At 39.7% G+C, this 20552-nt stretch overlaps 1 protein-coding gene across 3 annotated transcripts in view; it reads right to left on the bottom strand.

Moving 5' to 3' along the window:
- The window catches only part of LOC115176106 (protein argonaute-3), a 39886-nt gene extending 23753 nt beyond the window's left edge, over positions 1-16133 (bottom strand). For all 3 annotated transcript variants that reach the window (XM_029735919.1, XM_029735920.1, XM_029735921.1), the window contains exon 1: positions 15561-16133. In XM_029735919.1, the coding sequence (XP_029591779.1) occupies positions 15561-15579 (19 nt within the window). In that variant the 5' untranslated portion in view covers positions 15580-16133. The remainder of the gene's footprint in view (positions 1-15560) is intronic.
- Between the last annotated feature and the right edge of the window lie 4419 nt (positions 16134-20552).

Genomic DNA, 20552 nt, shown 5'->3' with positions numbered 1-20552 from the left:
TAGCTGATCAAACCAGCAAGGATATCAACAAAAACTTTATATGGAAAAATAAACGCAAACTTAAGAAGTCTGTAATATCAAACCAAAGAGCTGATGGTGGGCTTGAAGTACTAGATTTCATTGACATCAACAATACCTTTAAAGTAAACTGGATAAAAAGATGTATGCTTACATCTGAATCTATATGGTACTTCATTCCCTGTCATATTTTATGAAATTGGGTGGTCTTCAATTTTTGTGGAAGTGCAATTATTCTCCAGCAAAATTACCTGTCACTGTCCAAATTTCATGAACAAGCCCTTTTAGCCTTTTAACTTCTCCCCAAACAAGCCACTTCTGTGGAACAACTATTTGATAAAGAAGGAAATATACTCTTATAGAAAGTTATTAGAAACATAACTTCCCAATACAAATAATAAATAAAATAATTTAATTCTATATGCAAAGCAATATCTTCAGGACTTAATTAATGAAATCTCATTTGTGTTTTGGCAAACATGTCATGATAGATGCACAACTTGTTACAAGGTTTCCCCCTGCTGGATAAGAAATGTAATACATTCATAAGATAACTTTTTCACTCCAAGAACAAGATCTCCTAGAGGGAAATTATTCTGGAACGCACATATTACTGAAATTGAATGGAAGAAAGCTTGGTTGCTCCCTCACCCATTTTGTAGGTCAAATAAAGTAAAAAGAAATTCACTTTAAAATCCTGCACAAAATATATCCTTGCAATAACTTGTTTAAATTCATGGATTTAGAGGACATAAGCCTTTTCTGTGATAAAGGAGAAACTATTATACACCTTTTATGTGTGTGACTCTGAAGTTATTTTGGAGCAAGTATTTACAATTTTTATTTAATCAATAAGACCTGTGTATTTACAATGAAAGATGTCAAATGTTTTTATTCAAAGGAAAACAAAACCACTGAATTAGTCATTAATTTCTTAATTCTCGCTGGTAAATTGTATATACAGAAAAACAAATATTTGAAATTCAATATCTAATAAAATCTCCAGAATTAGTGAATTACAAAAAAACACTATTCTTACAACTCTATCATAAGTTTATACAACTGTAACCCCTGGCTTTTTTCATCTTTTTTTGTTATTTTCTTTAAGGAACTTTAACTTTTGAAAATAAATATTTCATTTTTTCACTTTTAATGCTATTTTATGTTTATTCAGAAAAAAATATACATGTAGTGATGTCTTATGTCTGTATTGTAATTTGAAATGTTACATTAAAAAAAAGTTGTAAAAAATGCTGACAACAGGAAAAACAGACAAAAACACACACCGATCTCATCAAGGGTCTAGCTTAGCTTACCTGTGGAAAGATCAAAGGAAGATGGTCTAATAGTGTGTTGGAAAATGAATAGTGTCAGCCAGGAACAGAAATAGCCTATACGCTCAAACCTTAACTTATACACTGACTGCACAACTACTGAACCTAAACCTACCAAGAAACAACGAAGTGTACAAGAGTGGGCAGCAATGGAGGTGTGGATGGCTAACTGCCTCTTCTTTCTCCTCCCCTTCCCTTTATAGTTAGGCTACAAGTCTACCCATAGAGCTCTGGATCCTGGGCTCTGTTGGCTTACACATACAAAACCCACACAATAAACACCATGTGAAAGCTGTAGGCTTTCATCATAGTGAGTCTGCCAGTTGTTTTCAGCCAGGTACAGGCACTCGCCAGCTTTGCCCAAGATGTACTCTGAAGGAGCCTACCATTACTCCTTTAGCTCCAAGGGCCTTACAGTGCCTTCAGAAAGTATTCATACCCCTTGACTTATTCCACTTTGTGTTACAGCTTGAATTCAAATTAGATTTTATATATTTTTTTCCTCTCTCATTTACACACAATACCCTATAATGACAAGTGAAAACATGGTGTTTTTAGAAATGTGTTCAAATGTATTGAAAATGAAATACAGAAATATCAAATTTACTTAAGTATTCACACCCCTGAGTCAATCAATACATGTTAGAATCACAATTACAGCTGTGAGTCTTTCTGGGTAAGTCTAAGAGCTTTGCACACTTGGATTGTATAATACTTGCAAATTATTATTTACAAAAATTCTTCAAGCTCTGTCAAGCTGATTGTTGATCAATGCTAGACAACCATTTAAGTCTTGCCATAGATATTCAAGAAGATTTAAGCCTAAGCTAAACTAACTACTCCAATCAGGAACATTCAATGTCATCTTGGTAAGCAACTCCAGTGTATATTTGGCTTTGTGTTTTAGGTTATTGTCCTGCTGAAAAGGTGAATGTGTCTCCCAGTGTCTGTTGGAAAGCAGACAACCAGGTTTTCGCCTGTACTTAGCTCTATTCTGTTTTTTTTTAAATCCTAAAACACTCCCTAGTCCTTGCCGATGACAAGCATACCCATAACATGACGCAGCCACCACCATGCTTGAAAATATGAAGAGTGGTACTCAGTGATGTGTTGGATTTGCAGTTTTACTTTAGTGCCTTATTGCAAACAGGTTGCATATTTTGGAATATAATTTCTGTACAGGCTTCCTTCTTTCCACTTTCATTTAGGTTAGTATTGTGGAATAACTACAATGTTGTTGATCCATCCTCAGTTCTCCTATCATAGCCACTAAACTCTGTTCCTGTTTTAAAGTCACCATTTGGCCTCATGTTGAAATCCCTGAGCGGTCTCCGTCCTTTCTGGCAACTGAGTTAAGGAGGACGCCTGTATCTTTGTAGTGACTGGGTGTATTGCTGCACCATCCAAAAGCATACTTAATTACTTCACCATTCTCAAAGGGATAGTCAACGTATGCTTTAAAAAAATAAATAAATGACTCATCTACCAAGGTGCCCTTCTTTGCAAGGCATTGGAAAACCTCCCTGGTCTTTGTGGTTGAATCTGTGTTTGAAATTCACTGCTCGACTGAGGGACCTTATAGATAATTTTCATGTTAAACACTATTGTTGCACACGGAGTGAGTGCATGCAACTTATTATGTGACTCATTAATCAAATGTTTACTCCGAAACTTATTTAGGCTTTCCATAACAAAGTGGTTGAATATATATTGATGCAAGACATTTTAGCTTTTCATTTTTACATTTGTAAAAAATGTCTTCAAACATAATTCCACTTTGACATTATGGAGTATTGTGCATAGGCCAGTGACACAACATTTTTATTTCAACCATTTAAATCCAGGCTGTAAAAACAAAATGTGGGGGAAAAAAATAAAGGGGTGTGAATACTTTGGTAGACTGGCTCTGGCAGCCAAAACAGCCAAATATTCCATCCACATGTGGATCGATTCTCAATTGCAATACGATTCTAGAAACATAAAGCCGCTTACTTTCATATCACATCAAAATAATTTCACAAATGTTTAACCAGCTTTATCACAGTTGCAGCCAACAGTATTTTTCAGTGACACCTTCTGGCGGCCACAGGTGTTCAAAGCATGCTAGATAGCTAATTAGCACAGGTGGTCCCTAGGTCTTCCATACACCCTTGCTGTAACATGGAGATTTGGCCCTGTGGGAACACTAATCCTAGAAAGGTGTATATCAAGTTAACCTTTATGCCATTTTATTCTTGCTGATATAAAAGGTCCTTAAGCATCCAAAACCGTACCACAAGCAATGCGTGTTAATGTTCAGACCGAGCGTCAGGCCTCTTAACAAAACTCCCTTGTACAGAAGACGCCTTTGTCCAATGGCTCTTACGTGTAAAGTAATGGAACTGAGAGTCATGATCAAGAGCTATCGGCAGCTGTATCCTACCTTTGGCTCCTCTCTCAAGCCACATTAACACACGTCATTTGGTGTGTGCAAAATGTATCCTTTTTTTCCCCTAAAAACACAGCACAGAGTGTCCTTTGGAGGAACTAGGCAATTTTATTTACCTATTCATAATTTATCTACCAGGCCTCATTTAAGACACCAAATACATATTAAAGCTGAACTATGCAGATATCGCTCCACCATTTCATGGTTGCTAAAATTCTAATAGCCTAATTCAGTTGTTACAAGACAAGCAATTACAGTGTAGAGAAATACATTTGTGAAATATATTTTCCATAACCAAAAATACTGTATTTTCAGCTTTTTGAAGGTGTAAATAAAAATACATAAAAATTTAACTTAAGAATGGGAAGTATAAAAATAGCACACATAGAACAGATCTACCGCTTCTTAGACTTGCTTTCGATGAGAACGACAGCACTATAACTCACATTTCTATGTGAATTTGGTCAGGTCGCCCAAAACGTTGCAGCTTTAAGATTTGATGTTAAACTGATAGAATAAGGTGGACCCTAATAACCTAATGACATGGCCTCTTGATTCCCATAGTCTTGTAAGCAGTCATCCTGTTCTTCGGAAAACATGCCGACCCACCAGACTGTGTTGAATGAGTGCTAAGAAAGCAGACAGCACAAATCATATCCATCTCCAATCATGGTTGGTTTCAATGTTAACAGCTCAAAAGTATGCCAACAACCATTACTCTCAAAGCAGCTGCCCATAGGTTATAGTTAACTGCCTTTGTGGCTGATCTGATTATTGGGCGAGGCTACAGTGAGCACCATTCAATAACTTCTGACACCAGATGGTGTGGAAGGCAGGCAGGCAACCTCCAAACAGCCAACCACACACACAGCCAGCCAGTCTCTCACGGGCTCCAGATGATGAGGCACACCTGATGGGCATTCCACCTGCCTATGACAACCGTCTGCAAAACGAGTGAGACTGGTGTGCACATGGCGTTTACCAACCGGCTAAGCTAACATAGCAGGCGTAAATGAAAACCCTGAAACTATACTTAAAAAAACAATTTCAAATAATTTACTGAGTTACAGTTCATATAAGGAAATCATTCAATTTAAATAAATTCCTGGATTTTTCATGGCTGGGCAGGGGTGCAGCCATGGGTGGCTCTTGGAGGGCATGTTCAGTGTACTGGTCTTGACGAGAAGAGGGAAAAAAACTAACAAAAAAGCTGTCTTAGGAGGTTTTCTACTACACTGTTCAACCAATCGAGTAAATGTGGAGGAGTTAAGATGGAGTGTCATCTTGTTTATGTCCAAAAGCGGAAGTCACGTCACAGGCTCTCTTTCCATTTCCCCTGAAAACCTGAACATCCGGTTGACGCAATAGGGTCCAGCTGCAATGTCATCTCTCAGAGCAGTCATCCCTCAGGTCTCTATGCTGCCACCTACTGATATGTCATCTCTTAGTGCAGTGCATCTCTCAGGAAAAGTGGGGGTGTGAAAAGAACCATATAAGGAGAAGTGGGGGTTTTCAAGGAGTCTTATCACTAGAAGCGCTGACTCAATAACTGTCAAAAGCGAAGAAACCTTTTTGAAACCAGACAGCTGTCAGTAGCGGGTCTGCTACGATAATTTCATCACTGGTAAGTCAAGTCTGATCGATTTTGGATTTAGTTTAGCTTTTATGCTAAACAAGTGTTAACAACAACACTAAGTTAGCCAAAATTAGCTAGCTACTGTAGACACTTGTAGTCAAGCAATTAGAATGTGTCACGTGAGTTAAGTTTTGGGAAAGTTATTTCTCAGCATAAAAATTCACCTTTATAACAAAAGGATTGCATGCCTCCATCACATTTACAGACAAATCTAAGCCTACTATTCCAAATGTTATGAGTAAATTTGATTTTGATAATTTAGGCTATTAATAAGCACATAGTGGCATAGATTTATATGCTATATCAGAGATGTTTCCTTTGCACAGGAAAAATGTGTCCTTTGATAAACATTTCATGCAATTCTACTACACTTTATATAACTGGAGAAATTAGCAAAATCTTCACTGCGACGATAGCCCAGGCCTACTCTACTGACAACAGATCAATAATCGATCACTACTCTGGATTAGAGGTCGACCGATTAATCGGAATGGCCGATTAATTGGGGCCGATTTCAAGTTTTCATAACAAATTGGTAATTGGTATTTTTGGCCACTGATTTGCCGATTTGTAAAAAAAATTTTTTACACCTTTATTTAACTAGGCAAGTCAGATTAAGAACACATTCTTATTTTCAATGACGGCCTAGGAACGGGGGTTAACTGCCTTACCTGTTGAGGATCTTATCCCGATCTTATCCCGGTATTGGGATTCATTGTCATGTGACCATGGCGGGGAATTCAAAACTGCAAGAGTAATCATTTCAAAAAATCAAATAATCAACTATTTTCCTCCATTTGAAAGATATATCTCCTAAATCTAACCACGCTGTCCGATTTTCAGAGGCATTACGGAGAATGCATAAAGTTAGGTTATGTGAGGAGAGTACATTGACAATAGCTGCGTGTAATGTTTAGCCAATTCAAAGAAGGGCATCAACAGACAGAAAACTAGCTAGAATTATGCACTTACCTTTGACAATCTGCATCAGATGACACTCATAGGACATTATGTTATACAATACATGCATTTTTAGTTCCATCAAGTTCATATTTATATCCAAAAACAGCATTTACAGTCGCGGTGAAATTCAGAATTTTTTTCGGCTCGAATGCACCCAGTGAATCCAGCATTACAAATCACGGAATTACTATTCGAAAACATTGGTAAATTATAATATTGTCATTCAAAGAATAATATATTATCATCTCGTAATTGCTACCGAATGGCCAGATCTCAAAATAACTTTACTGGGAAATCACATTTTGCATAAACTGGGTACTATGCTAACAACAATAAGCTATATGCTAAGCTAAGCTAAGCTATACCGTTAGCATTAGCATCATCTAATATCGATAATAACATTCTAAATATCCCCTTACCTTTGATTATCTCCATCAGAAGGCGCTGCCAGAGATCCCAGGTCCAGAACAAATGTGGTTTCTTTTGACAAAGTTCATAATTTATGTCCAAATAGTTAGCGTTCAGTAGGCTCCCACAAAATGAGGTGGGCAGTGTAAAGTCACGTCAAAAAGCTAAAGAAAACCTAGTAAATAATCTATTTACGTTTGTTTAAACATGTCAAACGTTGTTCATCATTAATCTTTTGGTCCATTTTTAACGTGAAACATCAGTAAACATCAGTAATATTTTCACACAACCTATCAAGTGTCTAGAATAAACGATAATGACAAAGGCACTCTTCTCAGATTCATGCGCAGGCGCAAAAAATGAAGTGATGACGTGTCAACTTGTAAGCTTTCTTATTCGGTCTGTATTCATCACAGATGCTTCCAACAACTTTCTAAAGATCGTTGACATCTAGTGGAAGCAGTAGGAGTTGCGAACTGAATCCTTTCTCACTGTGGTATCTTTAAAACAATGACACTAAATAGTACAGTCACAAAATTCTCATTTTTTTTAATCTATTTTTCACAGGTTTTTGCCTGCAATATGAGTTTTGTTATACTTACAGACACCATTCAAACTGTTTTAGAAAATTCAGAGTGTTTTCTATCCGAATGTGTTAATAATATGCATATCCTAGCTTCTGAGTTGGTGTAGGAGGCAGTTAAAAATTGCCACATATTTTTTTCAAAATTCTCAATACTGCCCCCGTGGCCCGTAGAGGTTAAGGGGGATTAGTTTTTGCAACCTTCCGGTTACTAGTCCAACGCTCTAACCACCTGCCTTACATTGCACTCCACGAGGAGCCTGCGTGGCAGGCTGACTACCTGTTACGCGAGGGCAGCAAGAAGCCAAGGTAAGTTGCTAGCTAGCATTAAACTTATCTTATAAAAATGATCAATCTTAACATAATCACTAGTTAAACTAGTAATATCATCAACCATGTGTAGTTATCTAACGTGTCCTGTGTCGCATATAATCGATGCGGTGCCTGTTAATTTCTCATCGAATCACAGCCTACTTCGACAAACGAGTGATGATTTAACAAGCGCATTTGCGAAAAAAGCCCTGTCGTTGCACCAATGTACCTAACCATAAACATCAATGCCTTTCTTTAAATTCAATACACAAGTATATATTTTTAAATCTGCATATTTAGTTAATTTTGCCTGCTAACATGAAATTGTGTCACTTCTCTTGCGTTCATTGCACGCAGAGTCAGGGTATATGCAACAGTTTGGGTCGCCTGGCTCGTTGCGAACTAATTTGCCAGAATTTTACGTAATTATGACATAACATTGAAGGTTGTGCAATGTAACAGGAATATTTAGACTTAGGGATGCCACCCGTTAGATAAAATACGGAACAGTTCCGTATTTCACTGAAAGAAAAAATGTTTTGTTTTTCAAGATGATAGTTTCCGGATTTGTCCATATTAATGACCTAAGGCCCGTATTTCTGTGTGTTTATTATGTTACAATTAAGTCCATGATTTGATAGAGCAGTCTGACTGAGCGGTGGTAGGCACCAGCAGGCTCGTAAGCGTTCATTCAAACAGCACTTTCGTGCGTTTTGCCAGCAGCTCTTCGCAATGCATTGCGCTGTTTATGACTTCAAGCCTATCAACTCCCGAGATTAGGCTGGTGTAACCGATGTGAAATGGCTAGCTAGTTAGCGGGGTGCGCGCTAATAGTGTTTCAAACGTCACTCGAGACTTGGAGTAGTTGTTCCCCTTGCTCTGCATGGGTAACGCTGCTTCGAGGGTGGCTGTTGTCGATGTGTTTCTGGTTCGAGCCCAGGTAGGAGCGAGGAGAGGGACGGAAGCTATACTGTTACACTGGCAATACTAAAGTGCCTATAAGAACATCCAATAGTCAAAGGTAAATGAAATACAAATCGTATAGAGAGAAATAGTCCTATAATTCCTATAATAACTACAACCTAAAACTTCTTACCTGGGAATATTGAAGACTCGTTAAAAGGAACCACCAGCTTTCATATGTTCTCATGTTCTGAGCAAGGCACTTAAACGTTAGCTTTCTTACATGGCACATATTGCACTTTTACATTCTTCTCCAACACTTTGTTTTTGCATTATTTCAACCAAATTGAACATGTTTCATTATTTATTTGAGGCTAAATTGATTGTATTGATGTATTATATTAAGTTAAGTGTTCATTCAGTATTGCTGTAATTGTCATATATATATATATATATATATTTTTTTTTTTTTATAAAAAAAAAAAAACTACCTCATCCCCATATTATTACATACCCTCTTGCTTCTTTGCACCCCAGTATCTCTACTTGCACATCATCTGCACATCTATCACTCCAGTATTAATGCTAAATTGTAATTATTTCACCTCTATGGCCTATTTATTGCCTACCTCCCTACATTTGCACACACTGTACATAGATTTTTCTTTTTTATTGTGTTATTGACTGTACGTTTGTTTATGTGTAACTCTGTGTTGTTGTTTTTGGTCGCACTGCTTTGCTTCATCTTGGCCAGGTCGCAGTTGTAAATGAGAAGTTGTTCTAAACTTGCCTACCTGATTAGATAAAGGTGAAATAAAAATATTTTAAAAAATGACTGTCTTGAATGCAATCATGTAACCTAGGCCTATGAAAAAAGGGGTCCAAGCTAAAAGGGATCCAGCTTTTGTCAAAATTGTTTTTGCATTTTAGCTAAACATAACCCTTTTCCTAAACTTTTTCTCCTAACCTGCTGCCTAAATTCTCCTAATCTGCTACGAAGTGTCAAATATGACGTTAATTTTACAAAAGCTGGATCCCTTCTAGACATAGCCATGAAAAGGGGAAACACAAATTGTACAATATGACGTCTGTATAGCCTGGAGGACACTATTGTCCCAGAATAATTGTGGTTATCATATATTCATATGGTAATTTTTTGAACTTTATTCATAAGATGGAAAATGTATGGACATTATAGCATAGGACAAAGGCCTCAATGGGATGGGAAACCTGCTGTGTTGACTATTGGTTGTTCAAGCCCAACAATATATTCTACTTTCTTGCCATTTGTACTGTTGTCAGTGCCCAATAATGTTTGTACCATGTTTTGTGCTGCTACCATGTTGTGTTGCTGCCTTGCTATGTTGTCGTCTTAGGTCGATCTTTATGTAGTGTTGTGTGGTCTGTCTTGTCGTGATGTGTGTTTTGTCCTATATTTTATTTTTTAATCCCAGCCCCGTACCCGCAGGAGTCCTTTTCCCTTTTGGTAGGCCGTCATTGTAAATAAGAATGTGTTCTTAATTGACTTGCCTAGTTAAATAAAAATATAGAATCTTTATATATGGACTCTAAAACACCTGAATGAATTAAAAACACAATCAAACAATTGCACTGACATTATAGTTGGCCTGAAGTTGTGATATTCTAGCATCAGGTGTGCTTTTCATTTGTTTATGTACTACTGTAGGTTCAGCAGCTAACCTTTATCAAGACACCCATGTCGACTGGATTCCCACTGTGAAGATGTGCAGTGCTACAGCAGCATCAGTTTCTACTACTTTGTCCTTTTCTAGATATGAAAGGAGACATCCCTCCAATTATACGAGATGGTTGTTATATGCTGTCCTTTGGTCAATCTGAATGAGTTGGTAGTGCCATTGAAGTAGAGCACCTTTACCTTGTCGTCAGGACAAAAGTGCCCCCTTAAACCGTATGAATATCTAAAATATCATTTGGAACATGTAAAAGGCTATCGTTTATGATATTGTAAACATACTGTACTTTAATTATAGCGAATATTATTGTATGGGTGAAAGAATATCATTGTCATCTCTGCTTTGCCTAGCCCCATAAAACACATTTAGCATTGACAATGTAATTGTTGTAGTTATCACCTCTAAGTGCCACTCAAATCTTCTTGGAGAAAAGTATCTGGCATTGAACTTGGTAGTAGAAATTGTGTGTATGTTTTAAGCTAAGGATCTTATCTCCTGCTTTCAGACATTTCACCACCTAGATTACAAGGGTTGGAATTTTTTTTTAACCAAAAATGTAATATCAGTACATGGCGTACAAAGTCTAGTAGAATGATTAGCCACATATACAGTGAGGGAAAAAAAGTATTTCATCCCCTGCTGATTTTGTACGTTTGCCCACTGACAAAGAAATGATCAGTCTATAATTTTAATGGTAGGTTTATTTGAACAGTGAGACAGAATAACAAATAAATCCAGAAAAACGCGTGTCAAAAATGTTATAAATTGATTTGCATCTTAATGAGGGAAATAAGTATTTAACCCCTCTGCAAAACATGGCTTAGTACTTGGTGGCAAAACCCTTGTTGGCAATCACAGAGGTCAGACGTTTCTTGTAGTTGGCCACCAGGTTTGCACACATCTCAGGAGGGATTTTGTCCCACTCCTCTTTGCAGATCTTCTCCAAGTCATTAAGGTTTCGAGGCTGACGTTTGGCAACTCGAACCTTCAGCTCCCTCCACAGATTTTCTATGGGATTAAGGTCTGGAGACTGGCTAGGCCACTCCAGGACCTTAATCTGCTTCTTCTTGAGCCACTCCTTTGTTGCCTTGGCCGTGTGTTTTGGGTCATTGTCATGCTGGAATACCCATCCACGACCCATTTTCAATGCCCTGGCTGAGGGAAGGAGGTTCTCACCCAAGATTTGACGGTACATGGCCCCGTCCATCGTCCCTTTGATGCGGTGAAGTTGTCCTGTCCCCTTAGCAGAAAAACACCCCCAAAGCATAATGTTTCCACCTCCATGTTTGACGGTGGGGATGGTGTTATTGGGGTCATAGGCAGCATTCCTCCTCCTCCAAACATGGCGAGTTGAGTTGATGCTAAAGAGCTCCATTTTGGTCTCATCTGACCACAACACTTTCACCCAGTTGTCCTCTGAATCATTCAGATGTTCATTGGCAAACCTCAGGCAGGCATGTATATGTGCTTTCTTGAGCAGGGGGACCTTGCGGGCGCTGCAGGATTTCAGTCCTTCACGGCATAGTGTGTTACCAATTGTTTTCTTGGTGACTATGGTCCCAGCTGCCTTGAGATCCTCCCGTGTAGTTCTGCGCTGATTCCTCACCGTTCTCATGATAATTGCAACTCCACGAGGTGAGATCTTGCATGGAGCCCCAGGCCGAGGGAGATTGACAGTTATTTTGTGTTTCTTCCATTTGCGAATAATTGCACCAACTGTTGTCACCTTCTCACCAAGCTGCTTGGCGATGGTCTTGTAGCCCATTCCAGCCTTGTGTAGGTCTACAATCTTGTCCCTGACATCCTTGGAGAGCTCTTTGGTCTTGACCATGGTGGAGAGTTTGGAATCTGATTGATTGATTGCTTCTGTGGACAGGTGTCTTTTATACAGGTAACAAGCTGAGATTAGGAGCACTCCCTTTAAGAGTGTGCTCCTAATCTCAGCTCGTTACCTGTATAAAAGACACCTGGGAGCCAGAAACCTTTCTGATTGAGAGGGGGTCACATACTTATTTCCCTCATTAAGATGCAAATCAATTTATAACATTTTTGACATGCGTTTTTCTGGATTTTTTTGTTACTCTGTCTCTCACTGTTCAAATAAACCTACCATTAAAATTATAGACTGATCATTTCTTTGTCAGTGGGATAACGTACAAAATCAGCAGGGGATCAAATACTTTTTCCCCCCTCACTGTACATTGTCTACTGGTATCGTTTTTAAATTAAGAACATATAGCTGAACAATATGTAAACAGTGTGTGAGTTAAGCCATTTTCTGCTTCAGATGGACAATGTCAAGGGGTGCATTGCAAACGCCCATGAGGCTTAAAGGCGCTACATGGTCAATCCGACATCTGCATTGGCCATGCAGCATTTACGCTGATACGGCCTCTGCAGAAGTCGGGGCATTCATACTTCTTGTGGAACGTGGAGCAGAGCTGTTGTGAAGGAAGTGAGTTTGTTTATACAGGACCTCCCGCCCCCCACCTACCATCAACCAATCATGTCAATGCAGAGTTATACGGAGCCCTCCACATTGTTACAAAATTTGAGAGGTGCACGGCGATGCAGTACAGAGCTCAAGTTGGCCTCTGCGTACCTCCGGAGGCTACACATTGCGTCATATCATCCAAAAGGTGCCTCTGACCACATTTTCAGATCATGCATAAATTTGCTTTAATGCCATCATACTGTAGGCCAGTGGTTCCCAACTCTGGTCCTCGAGTACCCCACAACAGTACAGTTTTACTGTAGCAGCAAACACACTTGATTCAACTTGTCAACTAATCATCAGGCCCTCAATGAGTTGGATCAGTATGTTGTCAGGGGCTACAAAAAAAGTGCTTGCTATTGATGGGTACTCAAGGACTAGAGTTGGGAACCACTGCTGTAGGCCTTTGGCTGCATTGGCGTTGCATGCAATTAAAAAAAATGGGGTCACATGGCTGATATCCTGAAAACATTGCGGCAATCAAATAAAACTAATTGGAGAATTTATGACTAAACAGAAAGGTGATATTAATTTGAGAATACAACACAGGAACAGACAAATTAGAGACAGATTCCCTTCACCTCTCAATTGCTGGATTGTGATCTGTGATTAAATCAACATTGGCGCTAGTTCATCCTGAATAATAGTTAAGTTAACAATTAAAACAAGTTTAAACACTTCAAAGAATCAACACTTTTATATCATTTCAAAGTGTACAAGTAAGCTAATTCATATGTAAACGTGTAGACATTTTAGCAACAAGTAGGCTATTATTACTAAAACAATATCGGGGGGTGGGGGGGGGGTGGAAATGTCAATACCAACCTCGCTCCACCCGATCCCTGTCTACTGGGTGTGCAGAGTTCTGCTCCAGTGCAGCAGTAGCTCACTTGATTAACTAATTATGTTTGATACATTTAATAAGGTGCATTAGTGCTGGAACAGAAGCCTGCACACCCAGCAGGGTTGGTCTGCTCCAGTTGTAATAAGTTTATACATTGTGTGGCTTTTAAACTACTTTTGTTGACTAAATTTGCTAACATATGGTACACAAGGATGTACCCTTATTCTCTTGGGACCTCTTCATCTGCAGGCAAGGGTTTGACAGCTCTCTGTATCTGAAGACAGAAAACACAAAAGAAACGGGCTGCATTATACTAAAGATAGACATCCCTGAAAATTCTCTGTCCTCAGTTTTTCCTCACTAGGGACTGGAACTGGAGAAGTTTCATAGTGTTCTCCCACAAAGTTACCTGCCATATCCAGAGTAGCCTACTCTCCCTTCTCTGACAGCTGGAAGTGGTAGCTAATCCTGTCACCCTCTTCCTTGGCTGTTAGTTAGCTATCTACAGTACCTAGCTACAGTACCTAGCTACAAATGCATTTGGAATTACAACAAATACGTAAAGATAACTAACTAATATGACGTCCGTAAACTGGTGATATTTAATTCACGTAGCTAGCTACATATACAGTATGTAAAGTTAGCTAGCGAACATTACGTAAGCAGCTCATTTAAGTTAGCCTGCACACTAAGTTTCTGTAGCAAGCTAGCTAATAATAAATTGATCATTTTAAAAATAGATGTTTACTTACTTGAATAGGTTCTACCCCGCCTCTGTTTTCTGGGTCCTTGAAAAACCAAATAATAGGAAATCTTCCCAAAGTTCATGGTGGTTGCAAAACACAGCCAGCCATTTGGACAATTGGAGGACTTTCAACAGACTGACTTGCTGACCACACCGCTCGCGTCGCATACAAATACCTGTTATTCAATCATTTCACCTACACTGCTTGCGCACGTCAACAAGTGTTTGCACTAAAATAGAACTTGGTTTTATTTGTGACGCTTGAGGTGCTGCCTCTCCCATCTCCTCATTGGTTTTTAGGAGCATATTACCACGTGGGTGATTTAAAGATGAATTGAGGTCCACACTCCAGTCCAGTTGGTGGTGGTAATGCACCTTAAAGTTGGTTGCCAACCACAATATAAAGTCCAAAGAAGAAGCAGCTTGAAGGAGGAGAGATTACTAGAAACAAACTTGGTTTACCATTTTATCTGCAGATTAATTGTTGTGGATTACGGAGTAGAGGACCTTGTGCATTTCAGGTAAAATAACAACCCAATGTTTATATCCCAGGACAAATTAGATAGCTGTTGCTAATAACAAGCTGCTGCTAACTAAATTGCCATAAATGTTTGCTTTTTGACCGGTCCCCAAATTAATATATTTGGTTCAGAGTTCGTTTTGATATTTCAACCTGCGTGTCCTGATCGTGTCTGGTATGCGTGCAATGGCGCGCGAGCTGTCTAGTCAGCATGTGAGTTTGGTCTTCCAACACGAAGCGTGGGGTTGCTAGGTGATTTGTGACGCAACTGCAAGCCCTCTATGGTTCCTTTCGAATCCCCCACTTTTCCTGAGAGATTACATATCAGTAGGTGGCAGCATAGAGATCATGAGAGATGACTGCTCTGAGAGATTGTCGCAGCTGGACCCCTCGGTTGAAAGGGACCCGGCAGAGGCTACCAACCAGCAAACAATCTTACCAACGACAGTATATCTAGTCACCCAAATTCGTTTTCTAACCCAGACAGTACAGTGAAAGGACTGAATTAGTTTATTTAATTTCATCTGATTGGTATAGTAGGCGTGATCGTATGCTATCCTTTAAGGAATTAAACTGGTAACGTTAGTCAGCCTACAAAACTTCAACACCAAATGTAACAATTTAATATGGGGTTTGACAGACGGTATAAGAATATACCTGAAGTTCCGATTTCCATTCATGAGGTCTCTGTCCGGATACTCCCCGGCTCCCAATGGTCAAATATCGGCGCAGCTCCTGTTCGTACGACGCTATTTATTCAGCGCTGTAGCTCTAGTGTTGGAGATTTTCCACCCGAAGACTCTCAAGCCGACACCCCGGCTTCTGTCGCTGATGTGGACACGGGCCGCTTGCGGTGTCCACTTAACCAGAGGTCCTCCCAAATTGCCCCAGTTGTTGTCAACCCGCACAAGCTAAACGACGTATCCCATTATGTTCGTTGGAGTATTAATTGTTCCCAATAGACAAATCTATTTATTTTCAAAGACAAGTCTCTGAAAATATTTCACGGAGACTCGACAGACGGCGCCTATTTCTGAACTGTTTTAATGCTACCTCAGTCGTTCGGAGTTTCGCCTCGTCATCAGTTGCCGGGATAATAACAATTACTTGACGTTTGTTCTTCGAACGATAAACGTAAACACTTTGCCGCTCTTTTGGTGTTGTTCTGCCGGCAAATGTGTGTTTCACACCCCGGTACGTTCTCGGTACTACCGCTGTGAAGCAGACAAGAATAATTAAGTACTTTCCGGGTCACGGTTTTTGGAATCCTTCAGAATAAGAGTCCTATCTATACTTTGAAAATTAACAATTAAAAAATATATATATAACTAGGCAAGTCAGTTAAGAACAAATTATTATTTACAATGACGGCCTACCCTAAGCCCGATCATGGCCGTTTGTGATACAGCCTGGAATTGAACCAGTGTCTGTAGTGATGCCTCTAGCACTGAGATGCAGTGCATTAGACCGCTGCGCCATTCAGAAGCCCCTTCACAAATCAGACTGTTGAATAAACTTTTGAATGTACTTTACATGTTGCCTGTGGATTTTGTCTTTATGTAGGAGGTAATATGAGACAAAATATCCACAGGGAAGTGTTATTACAGGCTGACTACACCACTTCGGTTCGCGTGCGCTTCACGTGCGCAAGCATTGCAAAATAAATTTAGAAATCTATATTATTCAATTATTGCGCCAACGAGCGTCTGCGTTGCCAAGGCCTAAAATAGAAGTCAGTTCTATTTCTGACGCAGATCGCGCTGCAAGTCCTGACTCTCCCATCTCCTCATTGGTTTATAGAAGCAGGTACCCACGTGCCATCTTCTCATTGGTTTACCCACATGGGTGACTGAAGACAAACGAGATCAGTGGCGGTAATGCACCTAATTTATGAAAGTTGCCAATCGCAATCTAAAGTCAAGAGAACAAAAAGCCTGGAAGGATGAGAGATGACTAGAAACGATTCGGTTGACCGTTTTATGTGTGGATTAATTGGTGGAGTAGAGGACCTTGTGCATTTCAGGTAAAATAACAACTCAAGGTTTATATCCCAGGACAAATTAGTTAGCTAGCTTGCTGTTGCTATTTAATTTGTCCTGGCATATAAACATTGAGTTGTTATTTTACCTGAAATGCACATGGTCCTCTACTCCGACAATTAACCCACACATAAAATGGTCAACCGAATCGTTTCTAGTCATCTCTCCTCCCAGGCTTCTTTTTCTTCTTTGGACTTTATATGGCGATTGGCAACTAACTTTCATAATAAGGTGCATTACCACAACCGACCTCAGTTCATCTTTCAATCAACCACATGGGTATATGTTCCTAAAAATCAAAGAGAAGATGGCAAGTGGGTATATGCTTCTAAAAACCAATGAGAAGATGGGAGAGACAAGACTTGCAGTGCGTTCTCCGTCACAAATAGAATCAACTTCTATTTTAGCACCTGGCAACGCAGATGCTCATTGGTGTCCTTGAGCAGTGTGGGTACAATGATTGAATGACATGTGTAAATTTATTTTTGCAGCGCACGCGACGTGTCCGGTTTGGGCATGGTGTTAGTCAAATGTAGCTTACTCAGATCTCTACACAGGCTCTGGGGCCTGAGAGGGGGAAGCATCTTCAGACAGCATTCCCTGCAATGTTGCATCTGTGAAATCCTGGAGATCCAAGATCCTTTTTACCGCTTTCACAATGATTTCCAATTTCTTCGATTGTTTTGTTAGTTTGACCTGTACAATTAATCACCTTTGCAAAAAACACTACAAAAATCAACCTTTTTTGCAATTAGTGTTTCAGGAGCTCTCAACTGACTGACATCCATAGACTGTTGGGCATCCGCTGCCATAGCTTCATCATTTCTACTCATTAAAAGTTCTGGCTTGTAGATTTTTTTAGGGTGATTAATTATGGAGTATCCATGGTAACAATCTGAAGTTTAAACAAGTTAATTGTGTAGATACTCTAAGAAAAACCAATGGTCCAAACCTCATGTCTCTATCATAATCCGTTTTAACCTGTTGGGGCTAGGGGGCAGTATTTTCACGGCAAGATAAAAAACGTACCCGATTTAAACTGGTTACTACTCTTGCCCAGAAACGAGAATATGCATATAATTAGTAGATTTGGATAGAAAACACTCTAAAGTTTCTAAAACTGTTTGAATGGTGTCTGTGTATAACAGAACTCATATGGCAGGCCAAAACCTGAGAAGATTCCATGCAGGACGTGCCCTGTCTGAGAGAGAGTCCAAAACAGTGAAAAAGGAGCAGGCACCAAAAATCAAGGTAGGCACATTTACCACTCATTCTGACATCTTGGGGAGATGAGAGTCGTAGGCTGAACCAATTATAGGATACGGACCTGGAAAGCCTAAATTTATTCAGTAACCCCATTGTATTACGACCGGTTGTAGATTAATGGTATATGGTAAATCCCGGAAGGTAAGCCCGAGCAGGCAGGTACCTGCAGAGGGTAAGTCCTAGGGGTTAAATCCTGAGTGGTTTGGTTTCTGCGAGTACCATAAAGAGTAGGGTAAGTCCCGGAAGGTAAGCCCGAGCAGGCTGGTACCTGCAAAGGGTAAATCCTTGGGGGTAAATCTCGAGTTGGGTTGGTTCCCTACTAGACCCGAAGGGGGTGGGTGAAAGCCCAGCCGTGGTTTCCGTGAGGCCGTAGTGTGTGTGTGTGTGTGTGTGTGTGTGGATAAATTGTCATGCTTAGGTAGGTTGTGGAGAATAAGTCCATGGTGATAAAAGGTTGCATATAAATTCTGGAGGAGAGCCACATTCATACATTCATGGTTAGAAAGCAAGAAGATATTCAAACGTTGTTTGAAAGTGATTTGTGTGGATTAACACTAGCAATAAAGAGAGAGATTGGTTTATGCCCTATTGGGACGGGGAACACTGACAGATTATGTGGAAATAGGAAACGATTGTGAATAATTTCGGTAATGTGTGTTGTTAACCTCTCGGGTAGGGGGCAGTATTTGCACGGCCGGATAAAAAAACGTACCCGATTTAATCTGGTTATTACTACTTCCCAGAAACAAAAATATGCATATAATTGTTTGACTTGGATAGAAAACACGCTACAGTTTCCAAAACTGTTTGAATGGTGTCTGAGTATAACAGAACTCATATGGCAGGCAAAAACCTGAGAAGATTCCTTACAGGAAGTGCCCTCTCTGACCATTTCTTGGCCTTCTACACTCTCTTTATTGAAAACTGAGGATCTCTGCTGTAACGTGACACTTCCTACGGCTCCCATAGGCTCTCAGAAGGCGGCAGAACGGTGAATGATGACTCTGCTGTCCCAGGCTGAAAAACAGTAGCGCATTTGGATAGTGGTCGATCAGAGAACAATGAGACTGGGGGCGCATGCACGAGCCGACACCATGTTTTTATTTTTTCGTCTTTGAACGTAAACAGGGTTTCCCAGTCGGAATATTATCGCTTTTTTATGAGAAAAATTGATTTTAAACAGCGGATGACATGCTTCGAAGTACGGTAATGGAATATTTAGAATTTTTTTGTCACGAAACGCATCGGGCGCGTCACCCTTCGGATAGTGTCTTGAACGCACGAACAAAACAGAGGATATTTGAACATAACTATGGATTATTTTGAACCAAACCAACATTTGTAATTGAAGTAGAAGTCCTGGGAGTGCATTCTGACGAAGAACAGCAAAGGTGATCCAATTTTTCTTATAGTAAATCTGAATTTGGTGAGGGCCAAACTTGGTGGGTGTCAAAATAGCTAGCCCGTGATGGCAAGCTACCTACTCAGAATATTGCAAAATGTGCTTTTGCCGAAAAGCTATTTTAAAAATCGGACATAGCGATTGCATAAAGGAGTTCTGAAGTAATACCATTTCTAAGGTATTTGAATATCGCGCCACGGGATTCCACTGGCTGTTGAGTAGGTGGGACGATTTCGTCCCACATACCCTAGAGAGGTTAACAACAGTGATATTTGAGGCGTAACACTGGTATAAGACATTAGGTCACCCGTAATCTCCATTAGTAAATTGGCAGACTTTTCAGTACTGGTTCTAATAAAAGGTATTAGGGGCTGTGACCAATTAATAGGCACAAATACCATAACTACTCCCCGGAGAAGTGCGTATCGCTACCTTTGAAAATAGTTAAGACTCCTTGCAAGCTCGGGGGGGAATTACAGTTAATATTGTGAGTAATTGTTAGTAGAGTTTTGAAAAAGCAATTCTGTCAAGTGACAGCATTTGGATTACCAAACCTAAAATGACCTTTTAACAATTTCGAACATTAAGGGCATGGTAGGATAGTGGTCTGAGCATTATCGTGTTTTGTTTGTAATTAAAATGTTTGTGTTGCTGATTAAGTTTAGCATAGTGAATACTAACGAAATGTACACTTTCTCTTCCAGGAGTGGATGAGGTGTCATTATCTCTCTCTTTGAGATGTTTCCTGAGACCGTCTTGGAAGAACAGTTAGTGAAATTCTGCGGTTTTATAAAGTATAAAGGTATCCGGATCCGACCGTAAAGGGAGCTCCCAGATAAGTAAGGCCTGGCCATTTGTGTGTTTTTGCTCCACGTTTTACCACACACACAACAACACACACACACACGGTTATGAATATTTGTTAGTGGCGTTAATACCATG

Source organism: Salmo trutta, chromosome 36 (assembly GCF_901001165.1).
Source record: "Salmo trutta chromosome 36, fSalTru1.1, whole genome shotgun sequence".
Lineage (NCBI taxonomy): Eukaryota > Metazoa > Chordata > Actinopteri > Salmoniformes > Salmonidae > Salmo > Salmo trutta.
This window is presented reverse-complemented; position numbering and strand designations above follow the sequence as displayed.